This window comes from Indicator indicator, chromosome 20 (genome assembly GCF_027791375.1).
Source record: "Indicator indicator isolate 239-I01 chromosome 20, UM_Iind_1.1, whole genome shotgun sequence".
Lineage (NCBI taxonomy): Eukaryota > Metazoa > Chordata > Aves > Piciformes > Indicatoridae > Indicator > Indicator indicator.
The window spans coordinates 4,412,144-4,429,209 of NC_072029.1; the positions used below are offsets into that span (position 1 = coordinate 4,412,144).

Here is a 17,066-nt window from a genome sequence, read left to right on the forward strand (position 1 = left end):
GTCCCCTCAGCAGGAATCCAGTGGTGATAGCAGCAGTGTGGTACAGTTGAGGAGTTTGAGGGCAATCCCTCAAGCAGAAACTGAGTCCCTTGTGAACTGGAGGTCATACAATTTTAACTGAGCATAATCAGATGAGTTTAAGGAGAGAATTAATTTAATTTCCAGACACTGGAGCTTGGGGTGTGTTGGAAGGAACCATTTTTTTTATCTGAGGGCTTTTACAAAGTGGCTTGACCCTGGTAGCTATTAAAAATGGTGCTTTACAGCAATGCTTTGTCTGGAATAGAGATCTTCAAAGCCAGCCTGGACATACTCCTGTGTGACCTGCCCTAAGGGCTCCTGCTTTGCAGGGGGGGTAGGACTGGATGATCTCTGGAGGTCCCTTCCAACCCCTAGCATTCTGTGATTCTCTGAATCTGGATCTCTCAGAATTCCATCCCTGCTCCTGCTGGCCACTGTTTCCGATCCAAGCCAAGATGCCATTGGCCTTCTGTGCCCTCTGGCACACTGCTGGCTCCTGTCCAGCTGTGAATGTGAGCCAGCATGAAGGGTACCCAGAAATGAAGGGTACCCAACAAAAGTATTTATCAAAGCAGTGGTTACATCTGAAACAGCAAACCAAGGAAGACGTCACTCTGCATAGTTCACCTCAACATTTTTAGCAAGTTAAAAACCAAGCAAAGCAACCCCAAAATCTTCTGCTTGTTACCCCCTGGAGGTAAATGAAAAGCATCACAACTTGAAAAGCAGGTAGGGATTGTACAGAGACAATTTGATACAATACAAAGAAAATTATTTAGATTTTTTTTTCTCTCCCCCTTCAAAATTCTCCCTTGCCTACAGAATTTCATGCTAAATTTTCAAGGAAGTTATTTTTAAGTCTGCAGAAAATCTTAATGACTTGAAGCAAAATCCCAGATAAAAATACCCTGGGAGAGATCTGGAGCAGAGACTCTAAATCAGCACTTGGAGCTGAGCTGAGCTGAGGCAAGGCACGGTGATGGTTGCCATGCTCCCCTTCACAGCCTGTCCTTCCCCTACTTCTCTTCCTCTTTCCCTCTTCTCATCCCAGATGTGGTTTGCATTTTTTCCTCATTTTTAACTGAGCCCTTGGAATTTTGGGGCTGCCCCAAGCCTTGTCTTGCTCTCTCTGCTCCTTTAGTGCTTTATGTTCTAAAGGCTGTTTTCTGACCTCGCTTTCTGCACTTACAATCATAGAATCACAGAATTATCAGCTATTGATCTGCACTGAGAAGACCTCCTCTCAGGCCTCTCCAGCCTGAACAGCCCCAAGGTGCTCCATTCCCCTCAGCATCTTTGTGGCCCCCAGTTGAACTCTCTCCAGTAGAATCATAGAATCATAGAATCAAGAAGGCTGGAAGAGACCCTACACCTCATGCCTATCTAAACCATGGCACCAAGTGCCACGTCCAGTCCCCTCTTGAACACCTCCAGGGATGGTGACTCCACCACCTCCCTGGGCAGCACATTCCAATGGCCAACCACTCTCTCTGTGAAGAACTTTCTCCTCACCTCCAGCCTAAACCTCCCCTGGCGCAGCTTGAGACTGTGTCCTCTTGTTCTGGTGCTGGTTGCCTGGGAGAAGAGACCAACCCCCTCCTGGCTACAACCTCCCTTCAGGTAGTTGTAGATAGCAATGAGGTCTCCCCTGAGCCTCCTCTTCTCCAGGCTAAACACCCCCAGCTCCCTCAGCCTCTCCTCATAGGGCTTGTGCTCCAGGCCTCTCCCCAGCCTCGTTGCCCTTCTCTGGACATGCTCCAGCAATTCAACATCTTTCCTAAACTGAGGGGCCCAGAACTGGACACAGTACTCAAGGTGTGGCCTAACCAGTGCTGTGTACAGGGGTACAATGACCTCCCTGCTCCTGCTGGCCACACTATGCCTGATGCAGGCCAGGATGCCATTGGCTCTCTTGGCCACCTGGGCACACTGCTGGCTCCTGTTCAGCTGCTGTCAACCAGTACCCCCAGGTCCCTTTCCACCTGGCTGCTCTCCAGCCACTCTGACCCCAGCCTGTAGCTCTGCATGGGGTTGTTGTGGCCAAAGTGCAGCACCCTGCACTTGGACTTGTTGAATGCCATCCTGTTGGACTCTGCCCATCTGTCCAGCCTGGCAAGGTCCCTCTGCAGAGCCCTTCTACCTTCTAACAGATCAACACCTGCTCCCAGCTTGGTGTCATCTGCAAATTTACTGATGATGGACTCAATCCCCTCATCCAGATCATCAATAAAGATATTGAACAGGATGGGGCCCAGCACTGATCCCTGGGGGACACCACTAGTGACAGGCTGCCAGCTGGATGTGGCACCATTCACCACCACTCTCTGGGCTCTGCCCTCCAGCCAGTTCCTAACCCAGTGCAGAGTGCTGCTGTCCAAGCCACAGGCTGACAGCTTGGCCAGGAGTTCCCTGTCTCTCTTGAACTGGAGAGCCCAGAACTGGACACAGTAGGCCAGGTGTGGCCCCACCAGGGCAGAGAATCACAGAATTGTCAAGATTAGAAGGGACCTCAAGGATCATCCAGCTCCAACCCCCCTGCCATGGCCAGGGACACCTCACACTCCAGCAGGTTGCTCACAGCCACATCCAGCCTGGCTGCAAAAACCTCCAGGCATGAGGCTTCCACCACCTCCCTGGGCAGCTTGTTGCAGTGTTTTACCACCCTCATGGGGAAGAACTTCTTCCTAAGATTCAATCCTTCCTTTGTGACACCTGCTCTAGAATGGCATATACAGGCAAAAAAACAAGTTATATTTTCATTTTTCTGGAAACCTTTAAGTTTTTGCCCTCTTCTGTCCCAGTAAATACCACCATGGGTCAGCTTGTTCTTCCTAGCAGTCTCAGTCTACCTTTGCCTAAGGGTTTAGACTCCTAATTGAATTACCAGAGCTTAAACCAAGCAAATTAGGTTCATACCCACATGTACACTGTCAGTCTGAGACAGAAGTGAGGCGATTCAGATTATGCAGCTTGCTGGCATCTCCTTGCTGCATTCTTCTTTCCTTGACACCTGTCTCTGAGTGGTTCCACTGGTGGCATCTTCGCTCTGACTTTTCCTTAGAGCTCAAAATCATTAATAGTTTACTGCAATCCTCTAGATCGAATTAATTGGCTTGAAAAAAATCAATCCCATGTTTGCTTTAGTTTGGGGGAATTTCACAGAATCACAGAATGTTAGGGTCTGGAAGGGACCTCGAAACCTCATCCAGTCCAACCCCCCTGCCAGAGCAGGAGCACCTGGAGCAGGTCACACAGGAACACATCCAGGCAGGTTTTGAATATCTCCAGAGAGGGAGACTCCACAACCCCCCTGGGCAGCCTGTTCCAGGGCTCTGTCACCCTCATAGGGAAAACATTCTTCCTCATATTCACATGGAACTTCCTATGCCTAAACTTCACCACTGCCCCTTGTGCTGGCATTGGGCATCACCCAGCAGAGCCTGGCTCCAGCCTCTGGGCACTCCCCCTGCACATCTTTATCACCAGCAATGAGGTCACCCTCAGGCTCCTCCTCTCCAAGCTACAGAGCCCTCAGCTCCCTCAGGCTCTGCTCATGAGGAAGATGTTCCACTGCCTTCATCATTTTTGTGGCTCTGTGCTGGACTCTTTCAAGCAGTTCCCTGAGGTCCTTCTTGACCTGAGGGGCCCAGAACTGGACACAATATTCCAGGTGTGGCCTCACCAGGGCTGAGTAGAGGGGGAGGAGAACCTCTCTGACCTACTGACCACAGCCCTTCTACTGCACCCCAGGCTGCCCTTGGTCTTCTTGCCCACAAGAGCACATTGCTGGCTCATGGTCAACCTCCCATCCACCAGGACCCCCAGGTCCTTTTCCTCTTCACTGCTCTCCAGCAGGTCAGTCCCCAACCTATCCTGGTCCATGAGGTTGTTCTTTCCCAGGTGCAAGATTTCTTGGGGTTGGTTTGTTTGTTGTAAAGCTCTGAAGGATGTGATGAGATTGTTGAGAAAGTAGATTTTCATAAGCTAGGAGACCTCCTTAGTGCCCAGTCATTGCCCTCTTCCTCAAAAGCATTTCTCTTGCTTTGTAAGTGTGAGAATCCCTGTCAGAACAGACAGAACTACCAGATTATCCTCCTGCAGAGGCTTTCACAGAACTAATCTCTGCCATAATGCATATAGAAAACTTACTTAAACAACAGCCCACCATGGTTATGCAAGGGCTGAGTCATAATGCTGGTATCCAGTATTTCAAACTGCTTTATTTCCTATTGCTCTGCTACCTTCAGCCCTCTCTGTCCTTTTTCTGTTTGTTTTTGCCTGCTCATATGCTCTAGACCTTTAGATTCCAAATGCTTTGATCCAGGCTTTGTCATTCACCGTGGGAGTGTTGATAGATTCAGAGATTCTTAGAATGGCTTGAGTTGGAAGGGACCTCAAGGCTCATCCAGTTCCAACCCCCCTGCAATGGCCAGGGACACCTCACACTACAGCAGGTTGCTCACAGCCACATCCAGCCTGGCTGCAAAAACCTCCAGGGATGAGGCTTCCACCACCTCCCTGGGCAACCTCTGCCAGTCTCTCACCACCCTCATGGGGAAAAACTTCTTCCTAACATCCAATCCTTTCTTTTGTGACACCTTCTTTTGATTGATAAATACAGGGAAAAAAATTATATTTTCATTTTCCTGGAAACCTTCAAGTTTTTACCTTGTTCTGTCCCAGTAAACACCATCATGATTCAGCTTGTTCTTCCTAGCAGCCTCAGTCCACCTTTGCCTGAGCATTTAGATTCCTTAATCAAATTGCCAGATCTTAAACCGAACAAATTTGGTTCATATCCATATGTGCACTGCCAGTCCATGGAGGGAGCATCCACAACCTCACTGTGCCAGTGTCTCACCACCCTCATTCTAAAGAATCTCTTCCTAATCTCCTGTCTAATCTGCCCTCCTCAAGCTTCAATCCATTGTCCCTAGTCCTGTCACTACAAGCCCTTGTCAAAAGTCCCTCCCCAGCTCTCTGGGAGCCCCCTTCAGTTACTGGAAGGCTGCTCTAAGGTCTCCCAGGAGCCTTCTCTTCTCCAGGCTGAGCAGCCCCAACTCTCCCAGCCTGTCCCCACAGGGGATGTTCTCCAGCCTTCTGATCATCTTCATGGCCTCCTCTGGACCCTCTCCAGCAGCTCCAGGTCCCTCTTGTGCTGGGGGCCCCAGAGCTGGAGGCAGTGCTGCAGGTGGGGTCTGAGCAGAGCAGAGCAGAGGGGCAGAATCCCCTCCCTGTGCTGCTGCTCTCCCTGCTCTGGATGCAGCTCAGCACACAGCTGCCTGCTGGGCTGCCAGGGACCACTGCTGGCTCCTGGGGAGTTTGTCACCAGCTGACACCCCCAAGGCCTTCTCCTCCAGGCTGCTCTCCAGCCACTCCTCACCCAGCCTGGATTGGTGCTTAGGATTGCCCTGACCCAGGTGCAGGACCTTGCACTTGGCCTTGTTGAACCTCATGAGGTTGATTTGAGCGCAGCTCTGCAGCCCTCTGGATGGATCCCTTTCCTCCAATGTGTCAACCACACTGATCTTGATGGTCCCTTCCCACCCAAACCATTCTAGGAGTCTATGAAATGTGAGGAGTTTTTGGTGTGAGAAGTTATTTTGGGGTCTGTTTGTTTTTTCCCTGTTAAGGAGCCTGCTACAGCTGTGTACCTGGTTCCTGAAGGCCAGACCCTAGGCTCCTGCACACCTCAGGGTATGATGAAGACTCTTCATTTACAGAAACATTCGGGTTGAAAAAGACCCTCAGGATCACCAAGTCCAACCACTGATTCATTCAGCTATCTATGGGGTTAGCACCTTGGACTACCTGTGAATGTTGAGCTGGGCACTGCCATCAAGCTTGCTAAAGTCATGCTAAGGGTCAAGAGAAGACTGGTGTCCTCTATAATCTCCTTTTTAATCACATTGCCACCCTAAAGCTCCCAGCTGTTCTGCAGTGTCCTCACTCATCCTCTGCTCTGCAAGTCACCCAGGGCTGCAGCTCCCCTTGGCAGTGCCTGGTTGGCTCTAGACAGCAGTGACAACTTTCTAACCAGTGGTGCCTTGGGGTTTTACTTGCAAACCTAGCAGAGGAGCTGGGGGGCTGCTGGAGGTAGCCCTCCCTGGGTGGCAAATTTGGGTGAGCTCAGCTTGGAAGCATTTAAATGTAAAAGTGAGCCAATGGCCAAGAGTGGCAGAGGCCATGCCAAGGAGAAGAGAGGACATCAGGGCTAGACAGGGCAGTTTACAGGCCTTTAAGTGCTCATGGCCCTTACACAAGGGCTCAGCAGATCCTGTTTTATTTTATAGAGTCACAGAATGGTAGGGGTTGGAAGGGACCTTTGGAGATTGAGTCCAAGCCCCCTGCCAGAGCAGGATCACCCAGGGCAGGTCACACAGAAGACATCAAGATGGGTTTGGAAAGACTCCAGAGAAGGAGACTCCACAACCTCTCTGGGCAGCCTGCTCCAGGCTTCCAGCACCCTCACACCAAAGAAGTTTCTCCTCATCTTCAGGTGGAACCTCCTGGGTTCTGGCTTATGACCATTGGTCCTCATCCTATTGCTGGGTATCACTGAAAAGTGCCTGACTCCATCTTCCTGACAGTAACCCTTCAGATATTGATAGTCATTGATCAGATCCCCTCTCAGCCTTCTCTTCTCCAGACTCTTCCCATCTCCAACCTACCCCTCCCCTGGCACAGCTTCAGCACATTTTCTCTCATCCTAGCTCTGGTGACTTGGGAGAAGAGACCAACCCCAGCCTCACTCCAACCTCCTTTCAGGGAGCTGCAGAGAGCAATGAGGTCTCCCTCAGCCTTCTCTTCTCCACACTGCACAGCCCCAGCTCCCTCAGCTGCTGCTCCAAACCCCTCAGCAGCCTCAGTGCTCTTCTCTGGACACCCTCCAGCCCCTCAAGGTCTTATCCTGTGGCACCAGACCTGACCCCAGGACTCAAGCTGTGGCCTCAGCAGGGCCCAGCACAGGAGCACCATCACTGCCCTGCTCCTGCTGGCCACACTGGTTTTGATCCAGGCCAGGAAGCCTTTGGCCTTCTTGGCCACCTGGGCACACTGCTGGCTCCTGTTCAGCTGCTGACCACCAGCACCCCCAGATCCTTTCCCCCAGGCTGCTTTCCAGCCACTCTGCCCCAGGTCTGCAGCAGTGCTTGGAGTTGTTGTGACCAAGGTGCAGGACCTGGTGCTTGGCTTTGTTAAACCTCATCCCACTGGCCTCAGCCCATGGATCCAGCCTGGCCAGAACTCTCTGAGGAGCCTTTCTACCCTCCAGCAGATCAACATCCCCACTCAACTTGGTGTCATCTGTCAGTTTGCTGAGGCTGCCTTGATCCCCTCATCCAAATCATAAGATACCATCTCAATCCATATCCTAGCAGGACACCTGATGTGTCTGTTAGTATTTGCACAAGATTGGAAGCTAAGAGGTTAGCAATATCTCTGTATAAATTGTGAATATGGAAGTGATTTGTTCCTCTTGGTCACTCAGGGAGGCCCATGTCCAAAGTGAAAAGCTAATTGAGATGTAAATACATTTCTTCTTTCAGATATAAAAGTCCCCTCAACATTGAATGAACGAAGAGGTGAAAAGCTACCTAGAAGACCCCAGTGATATAAAGGAAGAGTTTATATTTAAGTGCAGCACTGGATAACAAACTGACTGATGGCCAGACCCAACAAACCCCTGATGGCCAGAGAGTGGTTGGGAATGGAGCTAAATCTGGCTGGTGCCAGTCAGCAGTGGTGTTTCCCAGGGCTCAGCACTAGGGACTGTCCTCTTCAATGTCTTTATCAATGATCTGGATGAGGGCATTGAGGCATCCTCAGTCAGTTTGCAGGGACCACAAGCTGGGTGGCTGTGTCCATCTGCCAGAGGCTAGGGAAGCTTTGCAGCAGGATCTGGACAGGTGAGAGCCATGAGCCAAGGCTCAGTGGATGAAGTTCAACAAGGCCAAGGGCCAGGTCCTGCACCTGGGTCACAACAAGCCCACGGGCAGCTCCAGACTTGGGGATGTGTGGTTGGAAAGCTGCAGCTTGGAGAGGGACCTGGGGGTGTTGGGTGGCAGTCACTGACCATGAGGCAGCAGTGCCCAGGGGGCCAAGAAAGCCAATGGCATCCTGGCTTGGGTCAGAAGCAGGGTGGGCAGCAGGGCAGGGAGGAGATCATCCTCCTGTGCTCAGCACTGGGGAGGCCACAGCTGCAGTGCTGTGTTCAGCTCTGGGCCCTCCCTGCAGGAAGGACCTTGAGGGGCTGGAGCCTGTGCAGAGCAGGGCAGGGAGGCTGGAGAAGGGCCTGGAGCCCCTGGGCTAGAGGAGGGGCTGAGGGAGCTGGGGGTGTTGAGGCTGGAGAAGAGGAGGCTGAGGAGACCTCAGTGCTCTCTCCAGCTCCCTGAAGGGAGGTTGCAGTGAGCAGGGGGCAGCCTCTGCTCCTTGGTGTCAAGCCACAGGAGCAGAGGAAATGGTTCCAAGCTGCCCCAGGGGAGGTGCAGGCTGGATGTTAGGAAATCTTTCTTCCCTGGAAGGGTTCTCAGCCATTGGAATGTTGTGCCCAGGGCAGTGCTGGAGTCACCATCCCTGGAGGTGTTTCAGCAGTGTGTGGAGCTGGTGCTTAGGGACATGGATTGGTGTTGAGCCTGCAGTGCTGGGTGGAGCATTGGACTGGAGGAGCTTGGAGGTCTCTTCCATCCAGATCTATTTTGTAATTCTGAATGTGTTCTTAGCTCATATAAAAACATTCAGCAGTTTGCAGGGTGACTTCATGGTAGTTATGTGTGTCCCTTTTCCTGGGTTGCTCTGATGTTAGGCCTTCAGTTTCTTTTTCCATGTTTGAGAAGTGAAGAAGCTCCTAGCTTCTGTTTTCCACAGAAAATTTACATGCCCATGGGAAAGTAAAGGTAATGTTGGGGTTGATTGCTGTGATTTGTCAACAGCATTACCAGAAATTGGCTCACCATGGCTGGCTGGATGTGTGTGGGGACTGTGGCTGACACAAGACATGGCAGCAGTGGCAATGATCTCTCTGGCCTGGCAGGTGGAATTCCAGTTTCAGCAATTCCAGCCTGACCCAAAAGGCACTTTTCCCCCTCAGGGGAGGTAGGAATTAGGTGTCTGTGCTTCATGACTCTTTGTCCATTGGAGGAGGACCAGCTAGATCAGGTCCTTTCTGAAGTGGCTCAGGTGCTGGGGAGCCCACAGAGTGAGTGGACCTCTGTGGTGGTTCTTCATGTCATTGTCACCTTCTCTTAGGGGTGTGATCACATCAGTGGGTTTGGCCACAGGCTACTTTTGGGTCAGCTGTAATAGGACTTTACCTTTACACTGAACTGCTAGGACAAGCTGGCTCCTCTTAATGGCTGAGGGAAAGGCTGTGGGTGGTGTTTGCCTGGAATTCAGTAGAGCCTTTGACACCGTCTCACACAGCAACCTCCTAGAGAAACTGACTGCTCGTGGCTTGGGTGGGTGGAGGCCTTGCTGGCTGGATAGGCCCAAAGAGTGGTGGGGAATGGAGATGAATGCAGTTGGTGGCCAGTCACAAGTGGTGTTCCCCAGGGCTCAGTACTGGGAGCAGTTCTCTGGAATGTCTTTATCAGTGTTCTGCAAAGTTCCCCTCAGTAAGTCTGCAGATGACAACAAGTTGGGTGAGATTGTTGATCTGCTTAAGGATAGAATCATAGAATCACAGAATTGTCAGGGTTGGAAGGGACCTCAAGGATCATCCAGCTCCAACCCCCCTGCCATGGCCAGGGACACCTCACACTACAGCAGGTTGCTCACAGCCACATCCAGCCTGGCTGCAAAAACCTCCAGGGATGAGGCTTCCACCACCTCCCTGGGCAACCTGTGCCAGTCTCTCACCACCCTCTTGGGGAAGAACTTCTTCCTAACATTCAACCTCAATCTCCCCACTTCTAGTTTTGCTCCATTCCCCCCAGTCCTATCACTCCCTGACACCCTAAAAAGTCCCTCCCCAGCTCTCTTGGAGCCCCCTTCAGATACTGCAAGGCCACAAGAAGGTCTCCTGGGAGCCTTCTCCACTCCAGACTGAACAGCCCCAACTCTCTCAGTCTGTCTCCAGAGCAGAGCAGCTCCAGCCCTCTGCTCATCCTCATGGCCCTTCCCTGGACACCTTCCAGCACCTCCAGATCCTTCCTGGAATAGAAGCTCCAGAACTGGACACAGTGCTCCAGGTGGGGTCTCACCAGAAAGGCTCTACAGAAGGTTGTGGACAGGCTGGATCAATGGGCCACAGCCAGTGGGGTGAAAGACCAAATGCCAAGGTCTGTACTTGGATCACAACAACCCTGTGTAACAAACACTCCAGGCTTGGAGAAGAGTGGCTGGAAAGCTGCCCACTGGAAAAGGCCCTGTGGGTGTTGGTCAATAGCCAGCTGAGTATGAGCTAGCAGTGTGCTGAGATGGCCAAGGGGGCCAGCAGCAGCCTGGCTTGTATCACAATGGTGTGGCCAGCAGGACCAGGGAAGTGATCAGCTCTGTGTGCTCAGTACTGGGGAGGCTGCACCTCATGTTTGGTCTCAGGCCCTTTACTACAAGAAGGCCACTGAGGTGCTGGAGCAGGTCCAAAGAGCAGCAAAGTTGGTGAAGGTCTGGAGAACAGGGCTGGTGAGGAGCAGCTGAGGGAGCTGGGGCTGCTTAGTCTGCAGAGGAGACAGCTGAGGGGAGACCTTCTGGCTCTCTACAGGTCACTAAAAGGAGGTTGGAGCCAGGTGGGGATTGGTCTCTTCTCCCTAGTAACAAGTGACAGGATGAGAGGAAATGGTGTCTGAGGCTGAGGTTTAGATTGGACTCTAGGAACAATTCCTTCCCTCAAAGGATTGTCAAGCTCTGGAACAGGCTGCCCAAGGAAGTGATGGAGTCACCATCCCTGGAGTTAATTAAAAGATGTGTAGATGTGATGCTGAGGGACATGGTTTAGTGATGCCTTGGCAGTGCCAGGTTAATGGTTGGACTCAGTGATCTTCATGAAAGGCCTCTTCCAACCAAAACAATTCTATGATTCCCTTCTCTTTGCTACTTGTTATTTGCCACTGTTTCCTGTGGGGAACTGTGCCACAAGTTGCGGCAAAGGGAAATTTTGAAGAGTAGTCCAGTTGGAAAGGCCCTGGGTGTGTTGCAGGGCTTCTGGGTATTTTCCTAATGGACAAGATTTGTCCAAGATTCCAGGGAAGTGTTTTCATTTTGGTTTTGCTCCTTCTGCTTTAGCTAAGTTGACATTTTAGTTTTCAAAGATCATGGTAACATGGCAGATGTCTTTGGACTTCTGTAAACAGAATCTCTCTCAGAGAGTAATTTTCTGTATGTCAGTTCAATGACAGATTATTAAACTCCATGTTGTGACTATTATGGGCTTCAGGAAAGGGAAAGACCAAATGTGTGGGGAGTTATACCTTTAATTTAAACTGCCAGTTTGATGACAACACTTCAAGAGTTCACTTTTCATCAAGAAAAAAGTGTGCCCAGCAGCTCTAGGGAAGTTCTCCTCCCCCTCTACTCTGCCCTGCTGAGACCACACCTTGCATTCTGAATCCATTTTGGGGCTCCACAGTTCACAAAAGAGACAGGGATCTGATGGAGAGAGTCCAACAGAGCGCTATGAGGATGATGAAGGGACTGGAACATCTCCCCTGTGAAGAAAGGCTGAGAGCCCTGGTACTCTTTAGTCTGGAGAAGAGAAAGCTGAGAGGGGATCTGATCAATGTCTATCAATAGCTGAGGGGTGGGGGTCAGGATGAAGGGGCCAGGCTCTTCAGTGGTGCCCAGTGACAGGACAAGGACCAACAGGTACAAGCTGGAGCCCAGGAGGTTCCAGCTCAAGATGAGAAACTTCTTTGGTGTGAGGGTGCTGGAGGCCTGGAGCAGGCTTCCCAGAGAGGTTGTGGAGTCTCCTTCTCTGGAGACTTTCCAACCCCACCTGGATGTGTTCCTGTGTGACCTGCCCTGGGTGATCCTGCTCTGGCACAGGGCTTGGACTGGATGATCTCTGGAGGTCCCTTCCAACTCCTACCACTATGATTCTGTGAACTCCTGTTTGCTCTGACAGTGGTTATATGGAGGCTGCTGCATCATTGTGGTGGGGCAGTCTTGTGACACATGTGTGACCATATGTGCTCAGCTGCCATCTCTATTCTCTGTTTGCCCTGGACATGTGTGGTTTTGTGGAGGGCAGGCACTGCAGCCAGCTGCACTCACGTTACACAGCTGGATGTTGTGTGGCTCCAGCTCACTATGCCCTGGTGTGTGTCGCAGGTCAGTTCATGACTGAAAAGCAAAATATAGAAATCATAGAATCCTAGAACGGCTTAGGTTGGAAGGGACCTCACAGATCATCTACTCCAACCCCCCTGCCATGGGCAGGGACACCTCTCAGCTAGACTTGGTTGCTCAAGGCCTCATCCAACCTGGCTTTGAACACCTCCAGAAAGGGGCTATCCACAACCTCTATGGACAACCCATTCCAGAGTCTCATCACCCTCCTACTGAAGAACTTCTTCCTCAGCTCCAGTCTAACCCTGCTCTCCCTCAGCTTCAAACCATTCCCGCTTGTCCTGTCTCTAGACACCCTCAGGAAAAGTCCCTCTGCAGCCTTCCTGTAGGATCCCTTCAGGTACTGGAATGCATCTAGAAGGTCCCTCCAGAGTCTTCTCTTCTCCAGGCTGAACACCCCCAGCTCCCTCAGCCTGTCCTCACAGCAGAGCTGCTCCAGCCCTTGGATCATCTTTGTGTCCCTCCTTCAGACTTGCTCCAACAGTTCCACATCCTCCTCATGCTGGGTTCACCGGAACTGGATGCAGCGCTGAGTTGGGGTCTCACCAGTGTCGTTTGGCTTTGGCCCTCTTCGGCTCTGTTGGTGTGTTCAGTGCGGTGCTGCTTTTCTTCTTTCCTCCGCTGATGTCCGCAATCCCTAAGGAGGAACCAGAGGGTTAAAAGGCAGCTCGGCAGGCAGGGGTCGGATGTGGGTGATGTGTGAGTGCTGGCAGCGGGGGGCAGCGGAGCGCAGCCCGGCGTGCTGGGAACCCGGCTGAGGGCGGACAGCTGCCGGAACGAGCTGCCGCACCAGCTTGCTGTTTCGCAGGGACCTTGCCTTGCCCAGCTGTTTACCCTTGAGATGCAAAATGGCAATTTGGCATAGGCTGGCGAGCCGGTGTGATGCGAGCATCTGCGTAAGAGGCTGCACATAGGGAGCATGCCCAGTGAGCCGAGCAGCGCCGGTACTCCACCCCCAGCCAGCTAGGAGGAGATGCGATGAACTTTGCACTCGCAAATGTCACTGCATACATTTTACACAGGATTTTAAAAGGTTCTCTTATAAGCACTATTTTTAACAGCCAGTTCCACCCTCCCACCCCACCCTCAGCCCCCTCCCAAACCAGACAGGAGTAAGCCCTGGGTATTTTTCTGTGATTGATCTTCAGCTGATGATCAGCTGAAGCCTCTCTCACAACCTTTACCTGAAGCCTGCTGTATTTTGCCTTTTGGAGGTGGTGTGGGGGTGGTGGGGTCTTTTTGGTAGTTGTTTTGTTTTTTGGGGGGTTTTTGGTGGTATTTTATTTTTTTAATTCTTTTTTTTAACTGGCATGAGAAAAATTCAGAATTTAATCGCAGTAGAGCACTGGGAAGCAGTGAGGCTGCAAGCTTGAAAGGCAGAGGGAAGAGCAGGAAGGCTCTGGGAGCAGAGCATGGATAGGAAAGGAGCGGAGGGGATCCTGCGGTGCTCAGTGTGCACATGTTTGCTGGGATCAGTGCCGGGCGCTGCAGCTGCGGACAATCACTGAGCTGTCTGGCTAATGAAGGCCACCTGGATCAGGCTTCTGAAAAGAGCCAAAGGAGGACGTCTGAAGAACTCTGATATCTGTGTAAGCTCTACCTTTTCCTTATCAGCCTCTGTTCTGTGCCTGGCAGGGAGGGAGAGGAGAAGACGGAGAGGAAGAGGAGAGTTGTTTTTGTTCTGACCAAATGAGCAGAACTCTGATTTCGTATGCAGGGAGCTGCAGAGGGAGAGCAGCAGGGCTGTCGTTATTTATGGAGCTCTCCTGGCATTGTGGCTGCTTCCACGGGGGCAAGATGGGGACATGCCTTGAGTCCAGACGGATTTTATTAGTTGGAAGTTGATTTGTGGTCATTTGCATGTTTTGCTGAAGGGCAGAGATGGGTACCAGCCATTTGCAGTGCTGATGGGGAAAGTGTGTCAGGTAAAGAGGTTGCCTTGGAATAAAGATGGATAGCAGAGGTTCAAGCTGTTAGCAGTGATGCTGTGTAATGAGAATTCCTGACACTGGGTTTGTGTTTTGCTTATCAAAGTTCTGCTTCCTTGCTCATCCTGCCACGGGTTAGAGTTACGATTTTCAGGGAGCCATCCTTGAAGCTGCTGTGCGTCCTTCAGCCCTGCACTGCACCACTGCTGTAACTCTACAGAGCCACTGGCTCTGCTTGCTGAAAAGCAGACAAATAAGAGCAGGGGAATGGGTACAGGAAATAAAATACTGGCAGTGACACCTGCACTTCTGGAAAGTCACCAGAAGAAAGCATTTGCCTTGAGAGAGAATTTCTCTGAGTGACTTTCCCCTTTGGGCAGTTACTCTTTTGTTTGTTTGTTTGTAGGGATGCAGAAGTAAGTGAAAAGGCAAAAGGTGTGCCCACTTCTGCCCTTTTGGGTTTGTTTTGATTTTTTTTTTTTTTCCCCCAACCCTGCAACAACTTGTGCCATTGTTCTGCCCGAGCAGGGTTCGGCGGACTCCTACACCAGCCGTCCATCCGACTCAGATGTGTCTCTGGAAGAAGACAGGGAAGCAGTGCGGAGAGAGGCAGAACGACAAGCCCAGGCACAGCTGGAAAAAGCAAAGGTAAGGAGGGCTGCTTCGTGGCCTCAGGAAAACCTTTAGGGACTGGCATCTCATCCCTTGCTGGTTTTAATGTGGTAACGCAGAGCGTAATACCCCTGATGCTCTGACAACAGTAGGAAAGATGTTTTCCAGGGAGAAAAAAGAAAATCCCTCAGCATCAGTTTTCTATCAGAGGCACTTGACTGGCTTGCTCATTTCAGAGCAATCCTCTTGCAGTGTGTGCGTTTTTCCTCCTGTTGAATGTAGCCATTTGTTTGCAGGCACAGGGGCCATGCTGTGAGTCCTTGCTGGAGGTGTTTGTGGGAGTTTGCCTGTGTGTGGCTGTTGAGTTGAGTTGAAATGAGCTGGCCCGGCACCCTGGCAAGCTGAGTCTCAGAACTGGCCAATGTAGGGGACTCCACTTCTTCCATTGGGAGATGATTCCAATGTCCAACTGGCACTCTTAAACTTTCATGTCTACAAATCAGCCCTTAGACATCCTGTTCAGCCTCTGTAAGTGAAGGATCAAGCCCTACATATGGAAATGGAGAATCTGTCACAGAGAGTTTGTTGTTGTTGTTTTTTGCCTGAAGGCTTTCCTGGCTTTCTTTACAGTTTGTCTGTTAAATGACCCTGTGAGTAAGATGCTGGAGGACTTGTTACAATTTCTCCCTTCTCTCTCCATCCCCCTGGCAGACAGTGACAGTTGAGGAAGGAAGCACTACATGAACATGGAGTTCATAGTGGAGTTGGTTTTCCAGGAGATGCACCTAGGGCTGTGAGGGTTTGAGCAGTGGCAGGTTGTAGGCTTGTTTTCCTTCCAGCCCTGCTGTATCTTCAAGTGCAGTTGCACCTGTAAAAACACTGCTCTCCTTGTTTGTTAGCAGTTCTTGATCTCAGCATTCCAGTTGTTTTTTTTTCTGTGTGTGCTACCTGCCAGATCTTGAGCTGTCATTGGTCTTCAAGCTTTTCTTTTTTTTTTTTTTCCTTTTTTTGTATTCAAACAGACTGTTGAGATCCCTCCTCACATCTACCTGATCCACATTTCTTTCATTTTCATGGAATCATAGAACTGTCAGGGTTCAAGGGACCTCAAGCATCATCCATTTCCAACCCCCCTACCATGGCCAGGGACACCTCACACTACATGAGCTTGCTCAGAGCCACATCCACCCTGGCCTTAAAATCTTCCAGGGATGAGGCTTCTACCACCTCCCTGGGCAACCTGTTCCTCTCTGACTCCTCTCCTCCATTTTGCCTTGGATTTTATTTCCCTCTTTCTCTTCCTTATCCCATTCTGTTGCCTTTCCCACTGCCAGATTTGCATCTGCCCATTTATGCCACCTGTTTACAGGGTTCTGCAGAAATTCAGGAGTCCAGATCACTGAGCTGTGCACCTCCTTATATGGCTGGGGCCAGCTCCAGAAATAATACACAGCAGCAGTGCAGGAGCATACAGCTACAGTGGGCCAAAAAAACTGAAGAGGGAAGTCACAGATACGTTCTGGGAAGTGGAATTGGTAACTGATATTTCATAAGAGCTCCTCAAGCAGCTTTTTAATGAGCTGCTGGGATTCGTCAATTGTAGGAGATGCTGAACATCCCTTGAAGTTGGGTTGTGCTGTCTTGGGATCTGTATATCAGAGACTCAACAGTAGCCTGCTGCTTCCCTTCTACCTTGTGTCTTGGAGATGATGCTGATCACAGGCAGGATTATCAGGGTTACTTTTGGCTAGTTTGAAATGTCTTTGCTGTTAGGATAGAGTTTTTAAAGGCCAGGCTGGATGTGGCTGTGAGCAACCTGCTCTAGCATGAGCTGTCCCTGCCCATGGCAGGGGGGTTGGAACTGGATGATCCTTGAGGTCCCTTCTAGCCCTGACAATTCTACGATTAAAAGGCTGCCCTGAAACTCAGATGAAGTGCTGAATTTTATCAGCCAATGCAGAACCTTCAGGAGAAGAGCTGAAGCAATAATACCTTGCAGGCTGATCAGGGTAGCAGTGCAGCACTTGCTGCTGAGCCGATGCATCTCCCAGCGCTGAGTAAATCTATGCCAGTGTTGCTATGGGAATTTGGCTCACTGCTGCTGGCCCCGATGCATGGACAGCCCTTATGTAATATTCATGACCTCTAGCACAGCTGCCGTTGGAGTTTGTGAGAAGCTGCTCACAGAGCCTGGACTTTTTCAAGCTGCATTTCTATACATCA

At 50.9% G+C, this 17,066-nt stretch overlaps 1 protein-coding gene across 4 annotated transcripts in view; it reads left to right on the plus strand.

Annotated features, from left to right (window-relative positions):
* Positions 1 to 17,066, plus strand: part of CACNB2 (calcium voltage-gated channel auxiliary subunit beta 2) — a 254,932-nt gene that overhangs the window by 160,685 nt on the left and 77,181 nt on the right. For 2 of the 4 annotated variants that reach the window (XM_054390124.1, XM_054390125.1), the window contains exons 1-2: positions 13,824 to 13,892; positions 14,760 to 14,879. In XM_054390124.1, coding sequence (XP_054246099.1) covers positions 13,824 to 13,892; positions 14,760 to 14,879 — 189 coding nt within the window. Of the gene's footprint in view, positions 1 to 13,823; positions 13,893 to 14,759; positions 14,880 to 17,066 lie in introns of those variants that run through there. The other 2 variants (XM_054390122.1, XM_054390123.1) reach the window with 1 other exon arrangement.